General features: G+C 28.0%; 7 protein-coding genes across 13 annotated transcripts; 2 read left to right on the top strand and 5 right to left on the bottom strand.

Moving 5' to 3' along the window:
- Positions 1-205: 205 nt before the first annotated feature.
- Positions 206-1,940, top strand: LOC107069523 (uncharacterized). Its single transcript, XM_015326921.2, has 6 exons — positions 206-410; positions 544-637; positions 711-804; positions 884-1,018; positions 1,102-1,260; positions 1,376-1,940. The coding sequence occupies exons 1-6, from the start codon at positions 206-208 to the stop codon at positions 1,547-1,549; spliced, it is 861 nt and encodes a 286-aa protein (XP_015182407.2). The 3' UTR covers positions 1,550-1,940.
- Positions 1,941-2,220: 280 nt separating this feature from the next.
- Positions 2,221-8,689, bottom strand: LOC107069520 (protein dispatched). The gene is made up of 10 exons (XM_015326914.2): positions 7,763-8,689; positions 7,527-7,664; positions 6,764-7,393; positions 6,295-6,682; positions 6,005-6,206; positions 5,536-5,923; positions 4,871-5,452; positions 4,505-4,805; positions 4,113-4,413; positions 2,221-4,027 (listed from the first exon to the last, which is right to left on the bottom strand). Exons 1-10 carry the CDS (start codon positions 7,898-7,900, stop codon positions 3,784-3,786), a joined length of 3,312 nt encoding a protein of 1,103 aa, XP_015182400.1. The 5' UTR covers positions 7,901-8,689; the 3' UTR covers positions 2,221-3,783.
- A 137-nt stretch (positions 8,690-8,826) lies between these two features.
- Positions 8,827-10,088, bottom strand: Pfdn2 (prefoldin 2). Its single transcript, XM_015326912.2, has 3 exons — positions 9,870-10,088; positions 9,635-9,758; positions 8,827-9,487 (listed from the first exon to the last, which is right to left on the bottom strand). The coding sequence occupies exons 1-3, from the start codon at positions 10,016-10,018 to the stop codon at positions 9,311-9,313; spliced, it is 450 nt and encodes a 149-aa protein (XP_015182398.1). The 5' UTR covers positions 10,019-10,088; the 3' UTR covers positions 8,827-9,310.
- Positions 10,089-10,773: 685 nt separating this feature from the next.
- Positions 10,774-15,701, bottom strand: Vang (Strabismus domain-containing protein Vang). 3 transcript variants are annotated; one of them, XM_015326892.2, is made up of 4 exons: positions 15,199-15,701; positions 13,899-14,493; positions 13,647-13,805; positions 10,774-13,562 (listed from the first exon to the last, which is right to left on the bottom strand). In XM_015326892.2, the coding sequence occupies exons 1-4, from the start codon at positions 15,336-15,338 to the stop codon at positions 12,726-12,728; spliced, it is 1,731 nt and encodes a 576-aa protein (XP_015182378.1). In that variant the 5' UTR covers positions 15,339-15,701; the 3' UTR covers positions 10,774-12,725. The 3 variants fall into 3 exon arrangements, with proteins under 3 accessions (XP_015182378.1, XP_015182379.1, XP_015182380.1); XM_015326893.2 differs by lacking the exon at positions 15,199-15,701 and adding an exon at positions 14,908-15,120; XM_015326894.2 differs by lacking the exon at positions 15,199-15,701 and adding an exon at positions 14,932-15,119.
- Positions 15,702-15,825: 124 nt separating this feature from the next.
- LOC107069512 (DNA fragmentation factor subunit alpha) lies at positions 15,826-21,489 on the top strand. Of its 3 annotated transcripts, none has more exons than XM_015326896.2 (4): positions 15,826-15,943; positions 19,786-19,967; positions 20,071-20,383; positions 20,469-21,489. In XM_015326896.2, exons 2-4 carry the CDS (start codon positions 19,790-19,792, stop codon positions 20,587-20,589), a joined length of 612 nt encoding a protein of 203 aa, XP_015182382.1. In that variant the 5' UTR covers positions 15,826-15,943; positions 19,786-19,789; the 3' UTR covers positions 20,590-21,489. The 3 variants fall into 3 exon arrangements, with proteins under 3 accessions (XP_015182382.1, XP_015182384.1, XP_089028277.1); XM_015326898.2 differs by having other exon boundaries at positions 15,827-15,947; XM_089172151.1 differs by lacking the exon at positions 15,826-15,943 and adding an exon at positions 18,943-19,245.
- Positions 16,029-18,826, bottom strand: LOC107069511 (D-beta-hydroxybutyrate dehydrogenase, mitochondrial). Of its 2 annotated transcripts, XM_015326895.2 has the most exons (7): positions 18,689-18,826; positions 17,974-18,406; positions 17,475-17,558; positions 17,217-17,391; positions 16,996-17,117; positions 16,821-16,925; positions 16,029-16,732 (listed from the first exon to the last, which is right to left on the bottom strand). In XM_015326895.2, exons 2-7 carry the CDS (start codon positions 18,181-18,183, stop codon positions 16,334-16,336), a joined length of 1,095 nt encoding a protein of 364 aa, XP_015182381.1. In that variant the 5' UTR covers positions 18,184-18,406; positions 18,689-18,826; the 3' UTR covers positions 16,029-16,333. The 2 variants fall into 2 exon arrangements, with proteins under 2 accessions (XP_015182381.1, XP_089028275.1); XM_089172149.1 differs by lacking the exon at positions 18,689-18,826 and having other exon boundaries at positions 17,974-18,545.
- A 475-nt stretch (positions 21,490-21,964) lies between the features above and the next one.
- Positions 21,965-24,208, bottom strand: LOC107069509 (uncharacterized). 2 transcript variants are annotated; one of them, XM_015326890.2, is made up of 5 exons: positions 24,153-24,208; positions 23,590-23,674; positions 23,422-23,500; positions 23,234-23,362; positions 21,965-22,706 (listed from the first exon to the last, which is right to left on the bottom strand). In XM_015326890.2, exons 2-5 carry the CDS (start codon positions 23,659-23,661, stop codon positions 22,480-22,482), a joined length of 507 nt encoding a protein of 168 aa, XP_015182376.1. In that variant the 5' UTR covers positions 23,662-23,674; positions 24,153-24,208; the 3' UTR covers positions 21,965-22,479. The 2 variants fall into 2 exon arrangements, with proteins under 2 accessions (XP_015182376.1, XP_015182377.1); XM_015326891.2 differs by lacking the exon at positions 24,153-24,208 and adding an exon at positions 23,948-24,003.
- Positions 24,209-24,229: the final 21 nt, after the last annotated feature.

The raw sequence follows: 24,229 nt of genomic DNA, 5'->3' as shown, positions 1-24,229 counted from the left end.
AATAATTGTAGTTGACCTATGTATATAGAAACATTGTTTTCTTTAAATGTTATGTTTATTTTCCTTCTTAGTTGATCAGTTACGAATCAACCTTCAGAACTTTAATTAACAACACTTACAACAAATATTATTGAAAATTACGTTGTAATGAGGATTCGTCTCTTCTTTCGAAAAGTTTTCTTTTAAATATTACTTTTAATTGACAATGGAAGCAGAAACGCCTGTTTCTTATAATAGATTTAAATTAAGACCAACGAATAGACAATTGTGGCCCAAAAATAAAAGAGACGAAAAATTGTTCAAAGATTTGGTTGACTGTGTTAATATAATATTAGATCCATGGGATAAAATAGATTCACCGCAGTTCATAGATTTCTTTGATCTACCTGAAATATCTGATGAATTTTTTGGTATATGATTATCTCTCTCTATGCCTTTATTATTATTAATTATAACTTCATTGTTAATTAAATTATCTTTCTCTTATCTGTTCAAAATAATGTAATATTTACTTTAATTATAAATATTTCTTTATGTTAAAAGAAACAAAAAAGGACGACAAACCATTGAAGCATAATCCTGAAGCTCAGAAACTTCCTCGAACGAGTGATTGTAATAATCGCAATAAATTAATTAAGTAATTATTACTTTTGTTCATTTTTATCTTATAAAATTTACAAATAAAATTGAATTTCTAAATTTTCTTTCAGATTATTAGATAATCTTTCTTTGAAGGAAGAAAATAAACAACAATTGGATGTAAATATTAATAAAGATAACGAGAAAAAGGATTTGACAAAACAAGTATTAATTAAATAAATTTATTAATTTTAATTTTAATTTTAATTTTAGAAATTCAATTTGAATTTGAATAATATTTCAGTGTATTAAAGTGAAACAGGAAACAATTACGACAATAAATAAAAATGAAAAAAATATAACAGAGAAAGTGAATACCGCTGTAAAGCCTTTCAATTTTGATTTACGAAATAAATATAAAAAACAACAACAACAAAAGGTAGAACACATTTTTATATGTTTGTTTTTTTTAATTCTTTTTTAATAATTATAATTGTTTATTTAAAAAATTTATTACCAAAGAATGTAAAAGAAGATAAAGAGTTACATGTGTTTCAAGCAAAACCTGTAGCCATATCTAATAAAACAACTATAAAATCAAAATCTGATCGTACGATAAATAGAACATTAAAAAATTCAAATAAAATAAATACCGAAAAATCTACCAACAAATCTACGGAGGTATGTTATACTTGTTACAACAGATAAAATTATTTCTATAATTATTTACAACGTAATATTTTGACTTTATTTGCATAATCTTACTGAATATATAATTTTATTTATCGTAAAAAAGATTTGGAAGAAGCCGCCTTTCTTACCGCGTCCTGTTAAAAGAATTTTAAAAATCGCCAAAAGTCCGCCTCTTTTAACAGCGATTCGAGCTAAAGAAAGAAAACGTTTTGAGGAAAAGTTAAAAGAGAAGGAAAAGGAAATGGAGATCCAAAAATCTTTGGTAATTTCTCTTTGATATTTGTATATCTTAAACACATTCATTTAATATAATTATACATTTATTACAAGAAATGACCATTAATCGCCAAATGCGATTAGTTTTAGTTTTCAAAAAGATAATTATAACAAACACTTTTGTATTATTCATACATATATACTTCATTCGCGTATGTATTATCATCTTTTAAATATATATATATATATATTTACATAGAATTGTTTTAATTGACAGGCTGCTATAACAGAGAAGAAATTGGAGAAGAAAGAAATGATTCGTTTGAGAAAGCAAACCGTTCATAAAGCTCAACCCATTCCCAAATGTATTTCTTGTTTGCCGAAAATTGATAAACGTCCTCTTAAGGAACCACTCAGTCCATTTAATCATAAACGCAGACGACGCATTTAATTGTCAATTTTTTTTCAGTTCTTTTTTTTACGGAATAAAAGAAAATTGATAACAAGCATTCGCTTAGTTTCAATTTTTTAACATTTCTTCTTTCCATTGCAATTTACTTTATTAGACTTGATATAATAGAATGTTTTTCTTTGTTTATTGCCGTTAACGTTACTTTAAAAAGGGGGCAATTTTATAGTAAACTTTGTAGAAACACTATTCGTATATAAATATATTTAAAAAACAAAAAAAAGAAAGAGATAATACAGGAAAATAAAAATCATCAACTAATATATTTTTGGCACATTAAAAATAGTTCAATGTAAATTTTCTCTTTGTTACAGACGTGATTATCAATCGTAGAGGATTTATTAACAAATTTGATGACTTTAATGATTTAAAAATTGTAATCGTATCAATACGGTATTTAATAATCTTCTTATCAACAACTACTTTCGTACTATGTATATTTCTTATTTTATTTTTATTATCAATATGATTATTTATCAAATTAAAATGACGAACGAAAATTGTTGCTTTAATTATTTATTTCTAGATATTTTTTTATTCAAAAATTTTCCTATTTCATTAATATTATAATAAAAAACTAATTAAGTAAGTACCTTCTTCAAAGAAATTATTAAATTAATTATGTACTCGTTTAATAAATGAATGATTTGTACTCTATATAGTTGGAACCACAAAATAATAGTCTCCAATTCTCATGCATTTACAGCTAAAATTTGTTTAGTGGTCGGAGAGAAAAAGAGAAAGAGAGAAAGAGAGAAAATATTTGTCCTCTTTATTTAACACATTGATCGCCATGCATAAATCGAATGTGTTTTTTATGGGACCAAATTCATGCTGCAGCGTAAGTTGAAAACTTATTTAAACTAAGGGGTCTCCACGGAAACATAGCAACCATCCAGACTTGGGTTAATTGTAAGTGTGATCAATGTGTTAAATATATTTAGCGCGCTATTAACAAAATTATATATATATATATATAAGTCTTTTGATCTAATAAATCTTTGTTATTAGATTAAATAACATTATTATCTTACAGTTAGTTAAAAAAATATAAATTTAATGATTGGAGAAATTGTAACATTTATAAAGTTAAGTTTTGTTGTTTTAACATATATCTGAAGATTACTATATCGTTAAATAAGAACGACATGTATATATATGCATATACCTGAACTTTCTCTATGTAAAATTAATAATGTTTAAAAAATATAAATAATAAAAAATGATACTATAATCATATCTAATGCATCACTAACGCAAATTAATATTGTCTTCATTGCGGATATGTCAGAACATTAATAAATTTTTTTCTTTTTAATTTTCTCTCAGGTGACACATTCTTTTTATAAGGAAATCTATTTATCCTATTTTAAATATATGTCATATGAATGAATGAATTTATTATAAAATGAAAAATAAATGGTATAGAGATCAAAAAAATAAATAGAGCTATACGCACTCTGTTATTATCTGCATGCGATAATATATATATATATATATATGCACGTTTGCATACGTAGTATGTGTTTGTGTATGTGTATCTGTGTATGTGTATTATCATCGTGCGCGTACATTTACGTAACATGTAAATCACATAAAGAATATAGGAAGCCCAATGAATGTCGACGATAGACAAACATATAAGTAACAGTCTTATTAACTACGTGAACACAGCCAATGACACATTAATTAGATAAGATCATAGTTCCATATAGTTCACAATGAAGATAACATATGAATCAATAATATTATTTTTTGTGATTTCTTACTGCAAATATTAAATCAAGACTGTTCATTTGTTTTCGCCTATTGTTCCACAAAGTGGTTTAAGTACTATCTAAATAAAGTAATGCCGAGGTTGGCGATGGTGGTAATGACGAAGAGGGAGGCCGTGCTATAAGAATTTCTGGTTCGCTACAATGAAATTGACATACTGTACTGGAAGTACTTAATGTTGATTCATATAGCATTCCCCTTCCTTTTCCTTTTTTTATCATTTTACCATTATCCCTGTTATCTGCCAAATCTTCAGATTTTTTTTTACGAAAACAAAATAATAACTTTCTTCCCCTAAAATTTATAACATCAATCTGTGATTAATGCTAAAACAATTAATTGTTTTAGCATTATTTTATTAATATATTTAAAATGTTACCTTGGGTATTGAAATTGTGCAAAGTGCGATGATGGACCGATGACTGCTAACATTGGGCATAAAAATAATGTTGCATAAATCCAACTTATTCCCATCACAAGTAATAGAAATATACCGATTTGTATATATGCTAACACATCAGAGGGTAACATGAGAGCACCAGCAATTCCACTTGTTAATGCTGCCATCAGTGTTGGACCACCCATTTGATTTAGTGTCGCTTTAACTTTATCCATTCTTTGTTCTGAGTTGCATGCTCGATAACTCACAGCATAATGTAAACTGAAATCCACCGCCAAACCTTGATAGAAACAAAATCTTATTATACATCTTTATATATATATATATATATATATATATATATATATAATAATATATATAATTAACATTACCTATAGCAGTAGATACCGCAACACTTTCCAGGACATTAAGTTTCCAACCAAGAAGAATTAAAGCAGCAACAGTAACTATAATAGCAGCACCAATAGTTATAATTGCATACATACTAACTAAAGGATTCAGTGTCACGAATACTAATACTGCAAGTGCTAAAACCAACGAGACGACCATAGCCCAAATAGTACCCTCGTGCAATGTACGTTGTAATTCGTAAAATTCCAATTCACTAACAAACCATCCTCCTTGCATGGTTGGAGGTGCTGTTTTTAATTGTTTTTGCATCCAAGTTTCAACCTAAAAATATATATATACATTATTAGAAATCTCTTCTCAAATTTAATATTTAATCTAAAACTTACTTGATTATAGAATTGATCCATATCAGAATACGAAAGACTATAGTTATATATACTATTATATTCTATAACTAATGCCTTTATTTTAGGTAATGGTAACTTTAAAGATCTCGTTGCATTTGTTCCTTGCAATGAAGTTTGTACTGGATTTTTCAAAAATTTCAGACCTGCATAGACTGGACCATCTCGACGCCACAAATTAGAAGGGGTGACATAAACATGTGCGGCAGCTTCCGCTGCGCATTTTCTTAATACCTTCGGTTTATAAGGAAAAGTACTTTTTTTACAACATGGTGAATAATTAATAGATTCATTTATAGGATTTTTACATTGTCTTTCCATCCATTTTTGTAATGATTCAATAAAACAATTTTGAAGAAGTGCTCCTAATGTGCTTCGATAAAATGGCTGAAGTCTTAGATTATAGCAGAACTCTTGTAACCATAATTGAGATTTTGGATGAGACACGTCAAAAGAGTCATCCCATTCTAGCTCACCCTTTTTATCAGGATTTAGATAATCACCATTATCAATTGGTTTTATACCCCAAACGAATCGCATTGGTAACGCTTCACCATCATCAATCTATAAATTTATAATGTTTGCATTATTATACAAATGATTATATGTGTTATATATTATCTATTTTTAAATATCTCTATTATTACCATTTCACGTTTTTCAAACAAGAATTGTTGAGAATAAATTAAGTCATATTGTTCAAAAGGATGAGAACTTTCAAACAACTGAAAGTCAGGAGTATCTGGTAATTGTAATCCTGGATTATAAAAGACTACTATACAACAGGCTGTAGCTAAGGCACCCAAACTCAGAAGCCAAAACCATCTTAAACCAATTGCTATTTTGGTGAGAAAGGTACTAAATGTAAGAGCTACTTTGTCTGCAAATAATCGCACGGGACGAATTATTTTTCTTGTAATAAAACTTGCAGGTGACAAAGTAGTTATTCGACATCGTTCTGATACTACCACGCATGCCGGTAGCCACGTGATCATTAAAAAGAAATTAGCGATCACGGTCATCCCTGAAAACAAACTATATACACCACAATTATTAATTTTAGATATATACGTCAAATAACATATTTATGGTTAATCAATATAAAGATTTCCTTACCTAAAACAATTAATGGCAGTGACATTACTGACAATAGATGCAAAAAATGCTACTGCTGTTGTTAATGAAGTAACAAACATAGACGGTACTGCATGCTTCATTGTTTCTTGTACTAATCGTGGTAATCCATCGTTAGTAAGTTTTTGTTGTTTGCAACATTCCCAAACCTTGCAATATATAAATGCATCATCTGCACCAATTCCTTAAAAAACAAAAATATTTATCACACAATTATGAGGTATTTAACTTTTTGTATAAAATTAAAAATATTAAAAAGAAAAACAACTTACCGACAGCGACTACAATTGCAAGTAGATTCATAAATGGGAAAAATTTAATTTGCAGGACAAGAGTATATACTGCATATGAAATACCAAGACTAAAGAGTACTGCAAAGAATGTGGCAATAGTTAATAATAAAGATCCAGTGTACATCCAAATGCATAAGGTCACAAAGCCAAATCCTGTTAGAACAAGACTAAAATTTGACACCAAAAGACGATCAAATAATGTACTCTTTAATCCCAATTGCATGCCTTGTACTTTAAACTTTCCATAACTCAGTCCGTTATTGTTTAAATCTTTATAGAAATCTAAACTGGCTGAACCGGCTGCCATTGGGAGAAATAACATAGCAGACTGCAACCCTAAATGTGACTTGTTTACAAATTGATGTTTCTGCAAAGAAATATTTAATTTATCAGAAAATTATAACTTTTAATTGAGTGCTAGATATAATTTAAAAAAATTAATTCTTACGTCATTCGGAATAAAATTAAAATCTAAAAGATAATGTAATAGATGATAAACTGCGTTATGCTGATAACATTCAGCCCGTACACGTTTTTGACAATTAGTATCTTCCGCACAGTTAGAAGTTAATTCCAAATTATAATAATAATAAGCGCATCTTCTTAACAAAGCTTCTACCCGAATAAGATCATCCTCAGTCACTCCCAAACAGGAACTCCGATTAGACAACAAGGCAACATAATTAGCAGGTGACCAACTTCTGCAACACTTTTGATTACTCTTGATACCATTATGTTCCTCTTCAACTTGACACAATGAAGTAAAATGAGGATTTGCTCTAAGCGCTGCATCAATATGACACTGAGCTAATACACCTTCCATAGTCCATAAACTTTTCTCTTCTGTTTCCGTGCTACCAATAACTACACGAGCATAATTGGGGTTCGGTAAATTACAGAAAAAACTTTCGCTGTCTAAATTATTATGACTTTTGTCATAATCTATGATGTTAAATTGATTTTTACTTCTTAACTCTGACAATTCTTTCCATTTATCTTTGTCATTATTATTACTTGTATCTTCTTCATCAAGAATACCTTGACTTGCCCAACTATGATTTTGCGGAATAGAGTCAGTCTGTAAGAAACAATGTTTATTTTTTTACACTTTGAACACAAAATTAGGCCAGTTAAAACTCTCACATCTTGTATACATATACGTATACATATTATGATATTTCTTTAGAAAGGAAATAAAATAATAAAATTACCTGTTCTTTTATTTGTTCTAAATAATAATTATACTCGAAAGGATTATTAGTAAATTCTCCTCTAGGCTCTGTTGCTTTCATTAAATTTTGCCATGCTGTCAGTCTTTGCGCTAATACAGTACCCCGTGCTTCAAAACCCTTGAAATAATAAACGCGTATATAATATAAGTAATAAATATAATATAAGTATATATATTTCTTAAGTAATATGCATACACAAAATTAATAATACTTACCAATTGAGGGTCAGAAAAGTCTGGTAAATGTTCAATAGTACGTGGAGCTATTAAACACGTACAAGAAAATAGAAATACTGTCAATAAAATAACACATGGATGATGTGCAACAATGCGAGAAAACCACCACGCTTCCATTTTTGATCCGCTTAATGTCTTCACGTTGATATCATAATTTTAAATCAAAATAAGCATAGTGTAATAATAAAAAAGTCTTGATAAAACACCATTTAAACACATTGCACTTTACAGTACCAATCTGTTACAATTATTTTCAATGAAATTAGTGTCAAAATATAATTTAGTATTTATAACACTGTTTAAAGTTTTAACATGAATATAATTTGCATCAAAATTATAATTTTCTTTAAATAACACATACATCTTCAATATTTTTAAATGTTGAATTTCTTATGTTTGCTTAATGGCACTTTGTTAATTCCATTTAAGACGAATCCACCTTTTGACATATGCAAATAGTATTTTAATATTTAAATATACACATTTCTAATCGATATTTTTGTACTTACATCGATTACAATACAAATAAAATCATATTACAATACACTACGTATATATATTATATATGATATCATATATACATGTATTTAAACTATACCTACACAATTATTTTCTAGGATTATTGAAAAAGTAATATGGTTGTCTATATCAAAGGGTGGCACATGTGTTTACAATGTATAAGAGTGGTACGATCCGATATTTTGTCCGAAAAATTGATTGCTGAAATGGTAACGTTCGTAAATTGTGCGTCTCGTTTCTCCCTATTTCTCTCTCTTTCTCGCTCCTTCTATTCCCCCACTCCTTTCAACATTTTTTTTCTTTTCATTGTATCTAATTTATAATGCGATTTATTACGATTATTATTCGAATTTATTATAATTTATTTTAAAAGAGACATCGGATTTTTTATTTACCAAATTAAGCTTAAAATATGGCAAAATAATAATAGATTGCACGAAGGTGATTGGTGCATGCACATTTATGACAGATACATCTCAATATTATAAAATACATGTATATTGAAATGATTAAAACAAAGAATATTATTTTTTATTTAGGTATTATATCTTTTGGCTGCAATATTTTCTTTATTATTATTTGATATAAAATACAAATTAATTTAAATATTTCCCTTCTTCTGTTTACAATTTATCATTTTTCATCATTACAAATAGCATATTCGCATTCAGTTCATTATCCTAATTTGTTTAATAAATGACTAAGCATTTCAGTGTACAATAATTTTTTATATTGTATAAAGCTTGACTATGAAAGTTTTCTTTTTGTATTTATATATCTATATTTATAAATTGTTGAATATTTATAAAAATAAAAGAAAAATAATTTGCCTATAACTGCCAATTCTTAGTTTAGAACAAAAAGAAATAGCGCTACCATTCATTTTTTTAAATATTTAATTTAGTAAGAGATCTTTAACGTTAATGATAGTTCGCAGACTAAAGCATTAAAAAATGTCCATTTTTAAGATTATTCATTTTAAATTAAATGAAAAAACATTAACGATGTTTAAACCTCAATAGGATTGACAACAATAGCATTTCTTTTTGCTTCTTTAGATTCTTCTTCTGGGTGTTGTAAATCGTCCTGTCCTCGAATTCTAATATTGTGCTTTTCCTTGTATTCATTTATTTCAATACCTTTTTTAGTTAATTGATCGTTCAAAGCTTCTATTACTTTGGTCAACTAAAAATGATATTAGAAAATTTGAGTTATGCGATAACAAATATAAGAATACATTTTTCATACATTATTGTATCATATAGAATCTAAAAATAATAAATTACAAGATAATTAAAAATGTATTGATTATTGTTAGTTGAATAATCAAACCTGTTCTTTGTTTGATACTAATGTAGGCATTACATCTTCAACAATACGTTCACATAAAACTCCTCCGATCATTCTATAACACTTCCTTTTAGGGTCAACATTTTTTAAAGTATCGATAACAATCCTAAAAGAATCAACAATTTATTATATCAATTAATATGAGATATAAATATACATAGATTTAAAATTTCTTTAAATGCATTGCTTTTCGTAAACAATAGGTTAAAGATCATACTTATGTTCATTTAACTCCATTTCCATTTCGGACAATTTACTGGCCATTAATCTTTGTTCATTTCGAAGCGTTTGAAATCCAGCGAAAACCTCCTCATTAGATTTTCCACTTTTCGAAGATGTTTTGCCTGATTTTTTTTCGCTAGCCATATTAGGAGATCTAACCACAATTCAAAGAAACCGAACTATCTTAGTTGAGTTTCCTAACCTATATGACTATCTTGAACACATGCAAAAATTATGATGCATTTTCATGGTGACCAACTTTGTTAAATGTGTTTAGGACAAGACATTATTTTTAGAATTAGACGTCAACGTCACGTTTGTCGTATACATTGATATCAGCCCTTTTATGTAAATAATAATATAGGTTCTGCTATCCAAATTCAATTATTTTACAAATCAAATTCATTAATACAATATAATATTCATTGATTATGAATATTATATTATGATAATATTTACAACAATTTTTTAACAAATTTTTTAAGTATTCATAGCATTTTGGATCCAATTTTTTTTGTTTCATCCTAATACATTAATTTGTTTCATATATTTTTTAAATATTTTCACAACGTAATCAAAACAATTTTATATACCTACATCAGAATTTGATAAACAGTAGTAGGCAAATAACAGGAAGAATTTCAAATTTTAATGTTTACTTCATACTCATTGCATATTTTTAATTGTCTTCAAAAATTATTTCAAATATAAACATACATACATACATACATACATACATACACATACACACACACACACACACACACACACACACACACACACAATCTTGTCTAAAAGTAAATATTCTATTTTTTATTTTTACATATTTAAATAATTTTCTAGTTAATAAAAAAATTTAGTAACACGGATAAAGGTCCAAATAAATTGTTCCAGGCATCTGTACATCAAATGTATATTTCATCATTTATCGATACACAATCACCACGCTCACACATAAATAAAATAATTAATTGTATAAAAAAATTCTTTCCATACACACATTTTTCAAATACAACATATCCACAAATGCACGAAGAACACGAGCTTACAAACTTAAGTAGTTTTGTTTCTTTCTTTTTTTTCCTTTTTTTTTTTTTAAGTACAGTCTAAAAAATTCGTAATAATTTATATGATTTTATTCATAATACAATTTATAAACAACATGAGAGGCAAGCAATATAATAATGTTTTATAACATTACTGAATTAATTGTGATATGTTATTGTAAAAATAGCGTCATTTCTAATTCGCACTAAGAGATGTAAAATGTTTAAAATATTGAATTATACTATTAACAAAGATAGTTTTCCTTCTTCGATTAGGAAAATTATTTATCGTGTTTATTTGGAATGCAAAACACATATCCGTTAGGGATAATATAATTTTTTTCGTTTGTATAAAAAATTCTTTGCCTATATCTAGGTCTATATAATCCAAATGTGTTATAAACTTGTGTATATATGAATATATACAAAAGCATTGAAGCCAAGCATGAAATAAATTTCTGCTTTTTATTTACATTTTTTAATCTTTTTTGTTTTTTTCTTTTTTGTTAAATATATTTTGTATGAATAGATATATGAGATGTATTTTTTTTAAAAGTGTGATTTACCAGTCTTATGAAAATCATATGTTGCTTAAAATTCAACACATGAAAGCCACGAATAAAGAAGTGCAAGTTTAAACACCTGCTTATGTTAGCACATATCTGGTATAAGAATACTATACCATTAGTCATGGAATATTTAAAATGTTCATAATACATTTGGCTTTTCAAATCCCATTTATGCATATACAATAAAGAATAAGTTACTATAATGTCTAATCACAACTCACAAGAATATATATTCAAGGTACTAAAGTAAAAAAAGAAAGTTTACAAAAATATCCTTAGTAGAATTTAAAAAGGAAAAAAAAGTGTCATGCATACTAAATGAAATTATTATTGTCATTATTAAACCAGTTTCATCGTGATTCGACGGTTTAGCATTAAAGAAATACTTTTAATTTGTTCAATAATTATTTTTACTTATAGAATTAATTACATTTAATAATTCAATTAAACTTATCGATTTCAAATGACAATAATACTTTGTTTACGATACTTTTATAGAAAAGAAAGTCTATTATTTTAAATATAAATTAACTAGTTTACAAAAGTCTACTTTTAATTATATTTTATATATTTATACAAATCATTCATATTTCATTTATTTCCGAGCAATATTTGCTGGAGTAAAAAGAAAAGTGCTTTCATACTAATATTAATCCACATATACACGATTTCATACAACGTATTTGTAAAATATGTTTCTTATATAAATTAATAAAAAAATGATTTGAAAATGCCTAAATATATGAAAAAGATCTTCAACGAATAACTTATGGATTAACTGAATATAATAATTAAGTAAATTAACATAAGTTTAACATATAAAACTTTGTATAAAAGATATTTATAAATAGTGATATAAAAAAAAAATAAAAGTAAATAGATAATAAAAAGTGAGTATTGTATTTTTATACCATCAATAAATGCAAATAATATACGAAATTGCTTATGCAAACAAGTTTATGCATATATATTTACGTAATAAAATATATATTACATTTTTATGGCCTTGGAAATAAAAAATATTATCAATTTTTTTTATAACTGTTACTTTTAAAAATAAAACTTTGTTTTTTAATTCATGACAATCAAATTGTTCATACTATACTTTAATGTTGATTTTTAAATGTTATGTTTTAAAATTTGTGCATTTTTATGCTTTTTTAAATTTATGCAAATTCACATCCACTAGTATGATAAGCACCTTGTAATAAGATGTCTAAAATATTGTCAGTACTACTACACAGAAGTTTCGGAATTCAACCTCAATAAAAATTTGTTAGATTTAGGATGTGCCAATTGTTCGGTAAGATGAAAATTCGGTAATCGATATGCCGTGCACAAAAGTGCAATCTCACCTTGTCTCAATTGAAATTCACAACCATTTGCAAGAGGTCGTGATGGCAATTCACCTTCGCAAATTAAAGCCCAATGATGTGAACGCTTTTGTCTTTCCTTTTCGTTGGAAAGAACAGGACTTGTTGTAAAAAATGGTTCTAAGAATGCTCTAGGTGCTGCATCTTGCGCTAAACATCTTGCAAAACGATTTAATATTGATTCAACAGAATGACGAGGTTGTTGGCGTGTAACTCTTAAATATTTTTGCAAAGCTCTCGCCATAGATGGAAATACTGCTTGGGCAGCTTCCATAGGATCCAAAGAACCAGGACCAGGTGCAGATTCGACTTCAGAATGTAATCGTTTTATATGAGCAAATGCTTCTTCCGCGGCAGTAATTAATCTTGCCTTTCGTTTGCGTACTCTTCTCTCGTAATCATGTTCTTCGTAAAAACGACCATTATGGCTAGAATCTCTACGTCTAGCTTGCGCAGCTAATACTGCTGTATCGCCGCTACCTCCGCGCGACTGAACACCACTTGAAACACCTCCGTCAACGTCATAAAATTTGAAACTCGATTGTTTTCGACTTGATTTAGATACAGGCAAACGTTCCAGGTATGGATTGTAAATAGGAAAATCCGTATAATACCTTTCCAAAACCCATACTGCTGCTCTTTGTATCGATAATTGTCCTATCGCATAAGATCTCGATTCACCATCTGGAGATCTCACAACCTGTAATGAAATATTGAATTAAAGTATCCAATGTAACGATAATAAATCTAGCAACAATTATAAATTCATAAATTCTTTACATACCTTAACATAAAACGTTGGTTGAGAATGACGAACTTCTATAAGCAGCACGCCAACATAGTGAATGAATAGCAATGTATTTGCAAGAGTACCCGCATAATTTACTAAACTTTTGTACTCTGTTATTTCACCATTAGCAGCAGTCTTAGCACTTTCTGTGATCTAAAATGAAACATTATGTTAAGTTAATATAATTACATTATAATTTTAATTATAATAGTTTATACAACAATATAAAACTAAACAACAGCATACCTGAACAACATAAAACAACCAATAAGTACAAATGCACAGCATCGTAAGAAGTAAGACACCAGCTCTGAATAAAAATACACGCGGCATAGTAACACTTCGTGGGCGTAGAAATACAGCCCAACTTCCAATAACTAATAGTACTAATTTAAAGGCTAATCCTAACAATTGCCCTTTGCATTCGGCATTGCACGAAAGTAATTGTAATTTTTGTTGCATTGTTAGTACGGTTGTTGTATCAGGAAAAAATCCTAATTTAGGTAGTATGACCATTGCTATAGGACTTAAAAAAGCGCATATTCCAAGGAGCACAGCTACTATTGGAACTATATGTCGATTACAGGCAGATCCAAAAGAAGTGTCAGTTTCGCTTGGCCAATGACTTACATCCTCTGTCGATTCTGACCTGTCTGATGTATTTCCAGTTACGGCTGTTGTATTTTCTCCCCAATTTTCATCTTGAGGTAATATTTGTACTTCGATAACCTCAGGACCTAAGTTGTCCACACTATCCCCGCGTACATTAAGTGTTGTTTGAAAAGGAGCCATTTGGTTTGTATTTATATTATGTCTTTCCTTTCTCTGACTTCGACTACTCCTAATTAAAATAAAGAATCAAACATAGAATGAAATTATAAATTATTTTAAATTATGGTACGCTTACATCTAAATTAAATGATATACCTCAATAAGTATATTAAGTATCAAACAATTATTGATAATAGATTTAATTTAAGAACACTTTCATAATAAAACAGTAACTAAGAGATATACTTGATTAAACCAAACAAATTAGCCTACATTTAATAGTACAGAATTAACATACAATTTTTATCCACAAATTAATGACAAAACTGACATGTACATCTATTCTAATATAAAAATATCAAAATATATCGTTGACATTTAACATAGAAATAATTTTAGATAAAATCTATTTGACAGTTTACATGTTGTCAAACCATATCTTGACACAATTCAACATTGAATGAAACTCTAGATATAAACGTACCATTTAATATCACACATGTCTTACTTCATGCTCGAATAATTTAAACAATCACAATAATAAAATATAACAAATCATTCAAAATACTCAAAAATAAAATATAAAATAATATAAGATAAATAATAATAATAATATATATATAATGATCACGATAACAGTATAATTGATATGAAGCGCTGATTAGCGCTTGGTTTTGTCGAGGACCAGGATCGAATCCTACAAAGTTTAATCTCGACTACAGCGCCTCTAATAGCGAAAAATAAAAGCAGATTAAGGTAGATATTGTTAAGATACCTTGTAGTTGTTCTATGAGAATGTTGTCGATGATGAGATTTGGTACTGTTATTGTATACTTTATGGTGTTTTTGCGAAGACCTGCTGTGCTGGCTATGGCTATGCTCGCTAGCCCCTGATTTAACGCTCTCCGTCTCCATTCCCTAGTATAGGTTACCGCTCTTGCATTATTACTCCATACGAGTATTCTTCCCTGCTCCTTTCAACGTGTACAATAAACAACAGGCACATTTACAGAAATGACTTTTCTTCTAGCTGATAATTCAACTATTCAGAGCTTATCTTCAAAATTCTCAAATGACACATCATCATTATCATCATCATTATTATCATAGAATCCTTGGATTCTTTTCCGTCCATAAATGTCCACATTTAAACATCTTGATTGTTCGAATTTGTATGACTTATTATTTTGTCTGAACGTTTGAATAAACTAAGTGCACTTATTTTTTGATAGAAAGACTACGACAAAGCTTAAAAAATGACGCCGCCACGCCTAGCGTTTATTATTTCCATCCTTTTTCGTTTTCTTTGAAGCAACATTCCGAAGTATTCCCTAGAGATTAAATCTCCACGATTTCTAGGGAATTAGAGATTTGCCGAAATATATTCTAGGGACGGAAACTAGTGATTGTTTTCTTTTACTATACTTGCTTTGGCTTTTGTTCCATTGTATTTTTCTTGTAAATATTAAGAAAGCTAATAGAAGATTTGTGAAGTGTGAAATTGTACAAGTCATTGTTTGGTTTGTAAGATTTTCAGATATTCATTTGTTGTAGTTGGTAAAGAAAATCTGAAACAATTTAATATTAAACTAAATACCTGATACATTATTTTGATATACTTTATTGGAGTACATTTGTAATTTTTCTTGCTTTGATACAAACCATCAAAATCAACCCGTTACATATAATTTCTCACCGAGACCATTAATCACAATAAATACAAAACATGGATATCTTAACATTGTTCTTTCATCTAATTAGGCAGTGTTCTAGGTTTAAAATAATCATGTGACAACATCTCTTGCTAACAAAGCTCATTAATGTAACATAGAATGTATAGAAAAAGCATTTGGATATAATTTTGTGAAATAACTTCATAGGTTAACACAACGTAACAAGGACTCCTGATATTAATTGTTGTACAAAATATTGTAAATTGGTTTTGGAAGATAATCGCTGCATAAGGCGTGCATTCGTTCTTGACGTGATACTGGAGCATACCTTTGCATTGGAAATGTTTTCATTATGCTGTCTGTCAAAGCTCTGCTAACTGACGTTAAATCTGCTTCAGGTCCTTGCGTATATTTTTCAAGTGCTAACATTTCCTTTTGGAATAATTCTTCCCCATATTCTTTACGCGTTTGAGGATCAAGTTGCATCCACATATCTCGAGCTTGTTCTAATAACGAATTATTGTCTTTTAACCAAGCATTACCAGACACATATTCTCCAGTTTCTACGATCACTACGTCAACTCTCCATCTTCGCATTTCTAATCGAAGACAAGAACCCCATGCCTCAATAGCAGCCTAAATGTTTTGCAAATATTATATGTCAATTAATTTTAAATTAAGTTTTATTTTTATTTTAATTAGTAAAATGTATTTATAACATTACCTTAACTGCACAATAAATGCCTCTCACGGGACTTGGTATACGAGCTAAGAGGCTACTCACTATTACAACACGTCCTCTTGATCTTCTGACCAATGGTAAAAATACCTATTGACAACGGTCATTTATATATGAAAAAATATTTGTATATTATATACGTAAATTAATATTTAATTACCTGTGTCAATCGGGCAAGACCAATAAAGTTAATATCTATACTTCGTTTTAAAACTGAGGGTGGTACCCATTCGCATTCACCTAATGTTACCCATGCTGCTGCATGTACCAATGCCCATAATCCTTATTTTGTTCCATTGTTTAATCAAATATAGAATTTAATTGTTTTATTTTATTTTATTTTTAATTCAATTATAAGAAAAATTGATTAATTAAACTTACCTGGTGCTTCATCCGGTAAATTTTCATTTACATACAGGAAGGTCGAATGTATATCATGTTCACTTGTAATATCGAGTTGCAACACATGTAATCTTCCTGATGCTTCGTGTTTTAATTTTTTCATTGTTTCTTCGGCTTCATCTTTATTACTAAATCCAGCAAAAACTGTGAAACCCTACAATAACAAAATGATATATTAAATAGAGTATTATTAATGATAAGCATAATATTGAATTTCTAATTTAATTAATTTCATACCAAGTCATCCAATTGTTTAGCCAAAGTATATCCAACTCTTGAATCGCATCCAGTTACAAGCACAGCCTTTCCTGCAGCAGTAACCTGTTTGTGTATACAATTTCATAATTAATAATTTTGTAATATTTAATATTATTTTAAATATGCGAATATGAGAAATCCTAAGGCTGTATTGTTATATCATGAGTATACAAATGCAGGTACAGAAAAAAGCCCTTTGTGAAGTATTCCAAAGGGAATAGCGTTTAATTTAATATTACACAAAAAGGTCAAAGATTTCAATGTTTTTTAATACGTTGCTACTCTAAAATAAAAGTTTGTTTCACCCATTTGAATAATTTTATATATTTAATGTCAAATAGATTTATTACGTAAGTTAGATATTAATGAGAATAAATTGAAGATATGAATTTTTGTTTGAAATAATAATTATTTTGAATGCGACACATAATTTGATGATACATCTCTGTTATATATAAACGTTGTATTAATAACTCACCTTTAAATTGTGATAAAATAATGTTGAACTCACTGATATTACCAACAAAAGTAAGAACAATGCAAAACTAGATGTTTGTGAAATACCAAAAATATTTAATATTGTTGCTAGAATAACTGCAACGGCATGTGAAAATGCAATTGGTAATAAACATCTTTCAGCTAACTCCCAAGTTTGACTATCATCCGATTCTTTGTTAACACTTGGCATTTTTTCCTTTATTTCCTTTTATTTTTGTTTTTATTTTTGTAGAATATTTCAATTAAATTTAATTCCTTCCATCCGGATACGGCTTATGGCTCATTTAAGAGCCTCAACTGAGCTAAGCCTGGGCTAACTTTAATCTTAAGACAGTATCTAGTCTTGTTGGTCTAAATTTAGTTGCAGTGCCGTGTCCTAAGTTCACAAGTCCTAGTCAAATTTGACACCCAATCTAAAAATAAATGATACTTTTAACTTTTCTAAATCTGACTAATAAAATCTGTTTAAAAATTTTGTTATATAAAGTTATATATTTATAATAAAATTGCAATATTTGTATATTGAGAATGAAATATTGTGTTGATCCATTAAAATAATTTCATTTATTATGAATTTACTGGTATTTACTCAAGCTTTGAAATAAGTATAAATACAAATATTGTTCCTTATATTCAAGATTTAAAACATGTTTGAATATATCATGAATTGATTAATTGATAACTTAAACAATTACCATTCTGTTACATACATATGCTCATTAATTTGATTCCTATAAAATTGAATAAATAAATATTATCTGGAATACAAGTACAAAAGTATAAATAATAAAAATTTATCAACAATAATATTCGATTGTTAATATTATAAATATAATCGAAAGTAGAAAATTTTTATCTGTAAATTTAATGGGTTGTTAGGTAAATATAAAGGGATCTATACAAAAATATTTTTTTATTTATTATTTTTTAAATTAACGATGATCTAGCACTCGTTTCATCATGGCAAATTATTTAAATATATACAAGAGGGAATATTTATTATTTAATTAGCATAATGCTTAGATAATAATATTTATTAAAGTTTCATGCATGAACGTTAATATAGTTTGTCCAATTGAAGGGAAAAAATGTATACTAGTGTAGGGTAGGTTATTGATTTCTGTCTAGATGCCATGTTGGTAGGAATACGGTTGGGGGTGTCTCTCGGACGTATGTCTGTACGCAGAAGTCTGCAAGGAGTATAAATAGGAGGGGTAGTTGCACCATTGACCCAGTGTTGAGTTGACACACAGTCAGTTCACTCACTCATTCAGGCGTTATCATTAAACATTACCGTCTTCTACATTTTTTTAATTCGTTCATATTTAAATTGCGTTAATGCTATAAGCAAATTCGCAAAAAGACCAAATTTATATATCCGATACAATCCTAAAACACTGCCCTTTTTCGAACTTTCGTTTTAAAATCATACACGGCTTTTTTATTTGTACCACATCAATATACTTATATATATATATATATATAGTGCTTTAATATAACAACGTTTCTATAATAAATGTTTATAATCAGTTGATTAGTATTATGCAAATGTAATAAACTCGATTGCATTTCATTCAAGGATACAAGTGCATTGTCCGACTAGTGTGCAACGAGAATCAGGCCTTAGCAGTGTCAATTTAAAAATAAAATAAAATAAAGAAAAAAAATTAAGTGAATTTTAAGCTCCATCATAGTTGGTTTTATTCGTTATTGAAAAATTTTGGATAAGCTCATTTTTTTGAGAACGTGTATTTAAAGAAATTATATTGAATCTATTATTTACATTTTGAAGCAACATGTCAGAGACACCAGGAATAGTACAAGGATTGGGTAATCCATATAAAATAGTTGATCATGCAAGGGAAAGAAGGAAGGGTATCACTGCCTCTTCTTTAAAAGATTTGACTAATATAGCTCGAAGTCGCTTGGCTTTACCACCTGATGCAAATCTTACTATCGTATTAGAACAAGATGGTAAGAATACATTGTTATTGGATAGATAGTATATTTTTAAATCTTCTTCTAAATTTAGATTTATTTTTAACGGTTCTTAAGGTTTGGTTGACTTTGCATTTAGGAACCGAGGTAGATGATGAAGAATATTTTGCAACATTGGAAAGGAACACCAGTCTAATGGTCTTATACGGAGACCAGAAATGGATTGCAGCAGGTAGCAGCAAAACTGCTTCTCGCTACATTGTTGTAGATGATGTGGACAACATGGAAGGCACTTCAAGAAGCACCGAAATTAGACGTCGACGTCCACCAATAGAGCCATTGGTTTCATCGTTACATGATGATCCATCACACATTTCATTACTTGGTGGAAATGATTTAGAGCTGCTTAGTGATATGGATCCTGATAGCTTAGCTGATATTGTACCCGATAGGTTTGCGTTTAATTTTGTAAACATATAATAATAGTGTTCTTTGTCGTAAACATTTCTTATGTTATCATTTGTTTTGTTATTATAGGATTTTCCTGGAGCAATTGAAGGAAGCATCAGGTAGATTCCTCGCAGAGAAACGACAAGCACAGGAGTCTATGGCTCTTCTTCAGATTTATGCGAGTGGAGGAGAGATGGAGCGAGCGTAGGCCATGTGGGGGGTGGGCGCCCTCACACTGGCTAATATGTATCGAGTTAGGCGTCGTATTTTTTACAAAGGTCGCCAATTACAACAAACATTAATTCTCCTTTGGAATTGAGCCTATTAAATATTTAAACTTGCCAACTTCGATCGGAGCAAGTAAAAGATTATTCTACTGCAGCAAAAAATAATTTATGGATTAAGGATTCAAAATTCTTTTCCATATAAAAAACCTGTTTGCCAGGGTTGTTTTGAAGAAAGTGAGATGATGATAAAAAGAAATACGTACAGATAGATAAATTATTCTCTATTTCTGACTAAAAATGATTATTTATGAAGTATTTGAAATAATCTATTCAGTCCAAAATGATCAAATTTATAATATTAACCAAAGAGATAAAGAAATGTTTGCTTATATATATCTCATGAGTTAATTATTGTGTTAATTAGATCAGATTTTATCTTACGTTTTTTGTTAATTAGTATTTATAGACATATATATAATATTATATATATAAATATAATTAACTCAAAAGTAGATACTTTGAACATATGTTGAGTTTAGTATGTGGCATATGGAATTGCTTTAATACAAAATATGATTATAATACAAAATATATAAAAGTACTTAGCCGTTAAATAATCTGAACATATTTGATAAGAAAAAAATTACGATGTCAAAGAAGGTATTCCGTCACGATGTTATCATATCAGTATCAGCACAAGATATGTTTTACTTATTGTATTTTATGTAGATATATCCATAACTGAACTTATGTTCAACGAAGATTGATGGAATATTTAAGACTGAATTTATAGGAAAACAGATTGCATCCCCATTAAAATCACCAATTCATTAAACACTAGATGTAGTGATGTATTAGGAAGAAGAAGGAAAAAAAAACAATATCAATCCTTTGATACCAAACGAAGTTGTGCATTTGATAAAAAAATCAGCAAAAAATAAAGAAAATAGATGGGTGTTCCTGAAAAGATTATACATATGCACAATCAGTAGAATTAAATTAATGATATTAACTGTTCTTTATTTGTATAATAAGCAAAATGATTTTAAAATACTCAAAAACAAATTGTTACTATTGCAATTAAATTATGCGTTGCATTTACATTACGTAAATATAAAACAAAAAGTTAAATTGTGCTATATACTAAAAAAGAAAGAAATAAGGAAGAGAACAGTAAATACGATGTGCATGTCTACTCTTTACAGGTACTCCGTATTTAAATATCGTGACATTCTTTGATATATATATATACACATATATATATCTTACCATACATATGCAGAACTTTAGTGTTTACATTGTTACCCTTATAAATAAACGTCTAATTTATGTCATACGAAATTAGAAAGTGCAACGATCAGTATAAGGATATTTATTACTTGGTAATATATATACATATATACATGACTAAAAACCACAAATTGCATTTTTTGTGTAACTTAGCATTATTCATTTTCTAATAAATTAAAAGGAAAATTATTCATACCTGAAATTCTCAGGTACGTTAGTTAATATTGCATAGACTGCCAATTATAAGTAACGCACATCAGTGCTCAATGCATTATATTTAATAATGATTCTTTTATAATAATAACATTTTCATTTTGAATAACTTTATTATTATTATTATTATTATTATTATTATGATCATCTTCAGTTTATAATATTACTATAAATAAATTTTATGAACAAGAATATATATTAACCATTTGAGTTCCAGTGGTATTTAGAAAAATCATGTTGTCAAATGCCAAGTGACACAGATATGTATCAATTGCACATTGTATTTCAATAATGTGGCACTTTCCGATAAGAAATTTGAATAGTGCAATCATGCTGTTTGGGATTCAAACGGTTAATAAACAAATAAGTTATGTTTTAATAGAATGTAAAAACTGGTTATTTATAAGTTCATACAGAGCATTAGATGCGTTCTTAGATTTATTAGAAGCATTACGTAATTGACAAACCGCCTCTTGTAAGACAAGTTCACTTCTTAATAATTGTTTATTGACAGTTGATAGTTCTTGAACACCATTGACAACTGTTCCTTCTGTCATTTGAATTATATCTTTATCCAATGTTTCATTACATTCACCTATATAAAACACGAAAGCAATAGTTCCTTTTCTTAATTTGTATTACATCATTGTTATTATTATTTAATATAGATAATATATCATAAAAAAAATAATTTTTTCTCTTTATAAATAAACATTATATCATTTATGCTATATATAAATTTAAAGTATATAACAGGAAATATATATATATATATATATATAATGTTCTGCTTGCGAGGAAAATAAATTTTAGGTGCTAAATAAAGTGGATCACATCAGTCCATTCAATTCTTACTTCGGAAAGAAAAAGAAAATAAAGAAACAACTTGTATTACCGATAAAAAATGTTTCTGCATAAAGAATATTATATAAAATAATGTGTTTTAGCTATAGGGATGCGTATTGTACTACTATAATATTAATGAAATATGATGTTATTAAAATCATCTGTTTTACATTCATTCTGTAACCAAAACCTATGCAGTACATCAAATTAATGTAATTCTAATAATATCATTAATTATTCAGTTTTAATAAATAAAAGATTCTTTCTATTACTTACGCAATTTTTTATGAAGTAAGCTGTTATACTTAACGCTGCTTTTTTTTGACTTTAGTGTTTTTATTTCCGTGTATGGTGGACAAGTCATTGCATCAACTGCTCCACTGATACTGCTCAAACTTGTAACATCTATAAAGATGATGCATATATTATTCATTTATTATATACAAAATGATTATTTGAATTACCTTCATCAGATTCAGGAGCTTCACCAGTGACAATCGTACCACAATAATTTGGTGTATGTACAGAGGGAAATCCTATACCCTGTAATAACAAAATTTATATATATTTAATATATAATATATAATATCTTATATATAATAAATTATTTAATATTATAAGAATAAACATACTGTAATAACATTAGCAATATCATCATCTGATTCTGATGCTTCTCCTGAGACAACTACAGATTTTAAATCCATTTCTCTATAAAATCTGAAAACAAGATTCTTTATATAATTACATTTTAATTTAATTTAAGGTTAGTCATTTTAAATAAATTATTAACAAAGATATAATACAAGAGTGTCAAAAATTCAATAATATTATGACAAATAATAATTATGTATTTTAAATGCAAAATTAAATGGCAATTGTTAGGTTATATTTGACGTATATTTTTAATTTGAAAACAAAACAAACATATTTCAATATTAGGTTATAATCTTTGTTTGTTTTTGAAACTTTTGTTAATTTTAATGAACTTACCAACAAACATATAACTAATATTATTATATTTTTTGAAATATTTTCAAGTTTTTAGGAAACTATTGTTTTAGCTTAAAAGATGCTTCTTGAAATACTACGAAAGCGCATGTTTACTGATAGAAAAAGGTTAATTGAATTTGATGACATTCTTGTTTGTATACTATTATTTTTACAATATTAGAATTTTTTTTATTACATTACTTACAAAAGTATTATTTATATTATTTACACTGTACACCACACAAGTTTACGTATTAAAAAGAAAAAGACAAATCATTTATA

The sequence above is a fragment of the Polistes dominula genome, unplaced genomic scaffold (genome assembly GCF_049000335.1).
Source record: "Polistes dominula isolate Pdom_NZ unplaced genomic scaffold, Pdom_raw_medaka contig_73, whole genome shotgun sequence".
Taxonomy (NCBI): domain Eukaryota; kingdom Metazoa; phylum Arthropoda; class Insecta; order Hymenoptera; family Vespidae; genus Polistes; species Polistes dominula.
The sequence above is the reverse complement of the archived record's forward strand: the minus strand, read 5'-3'. Positions and strand labels throughout refer to the sequence as shown.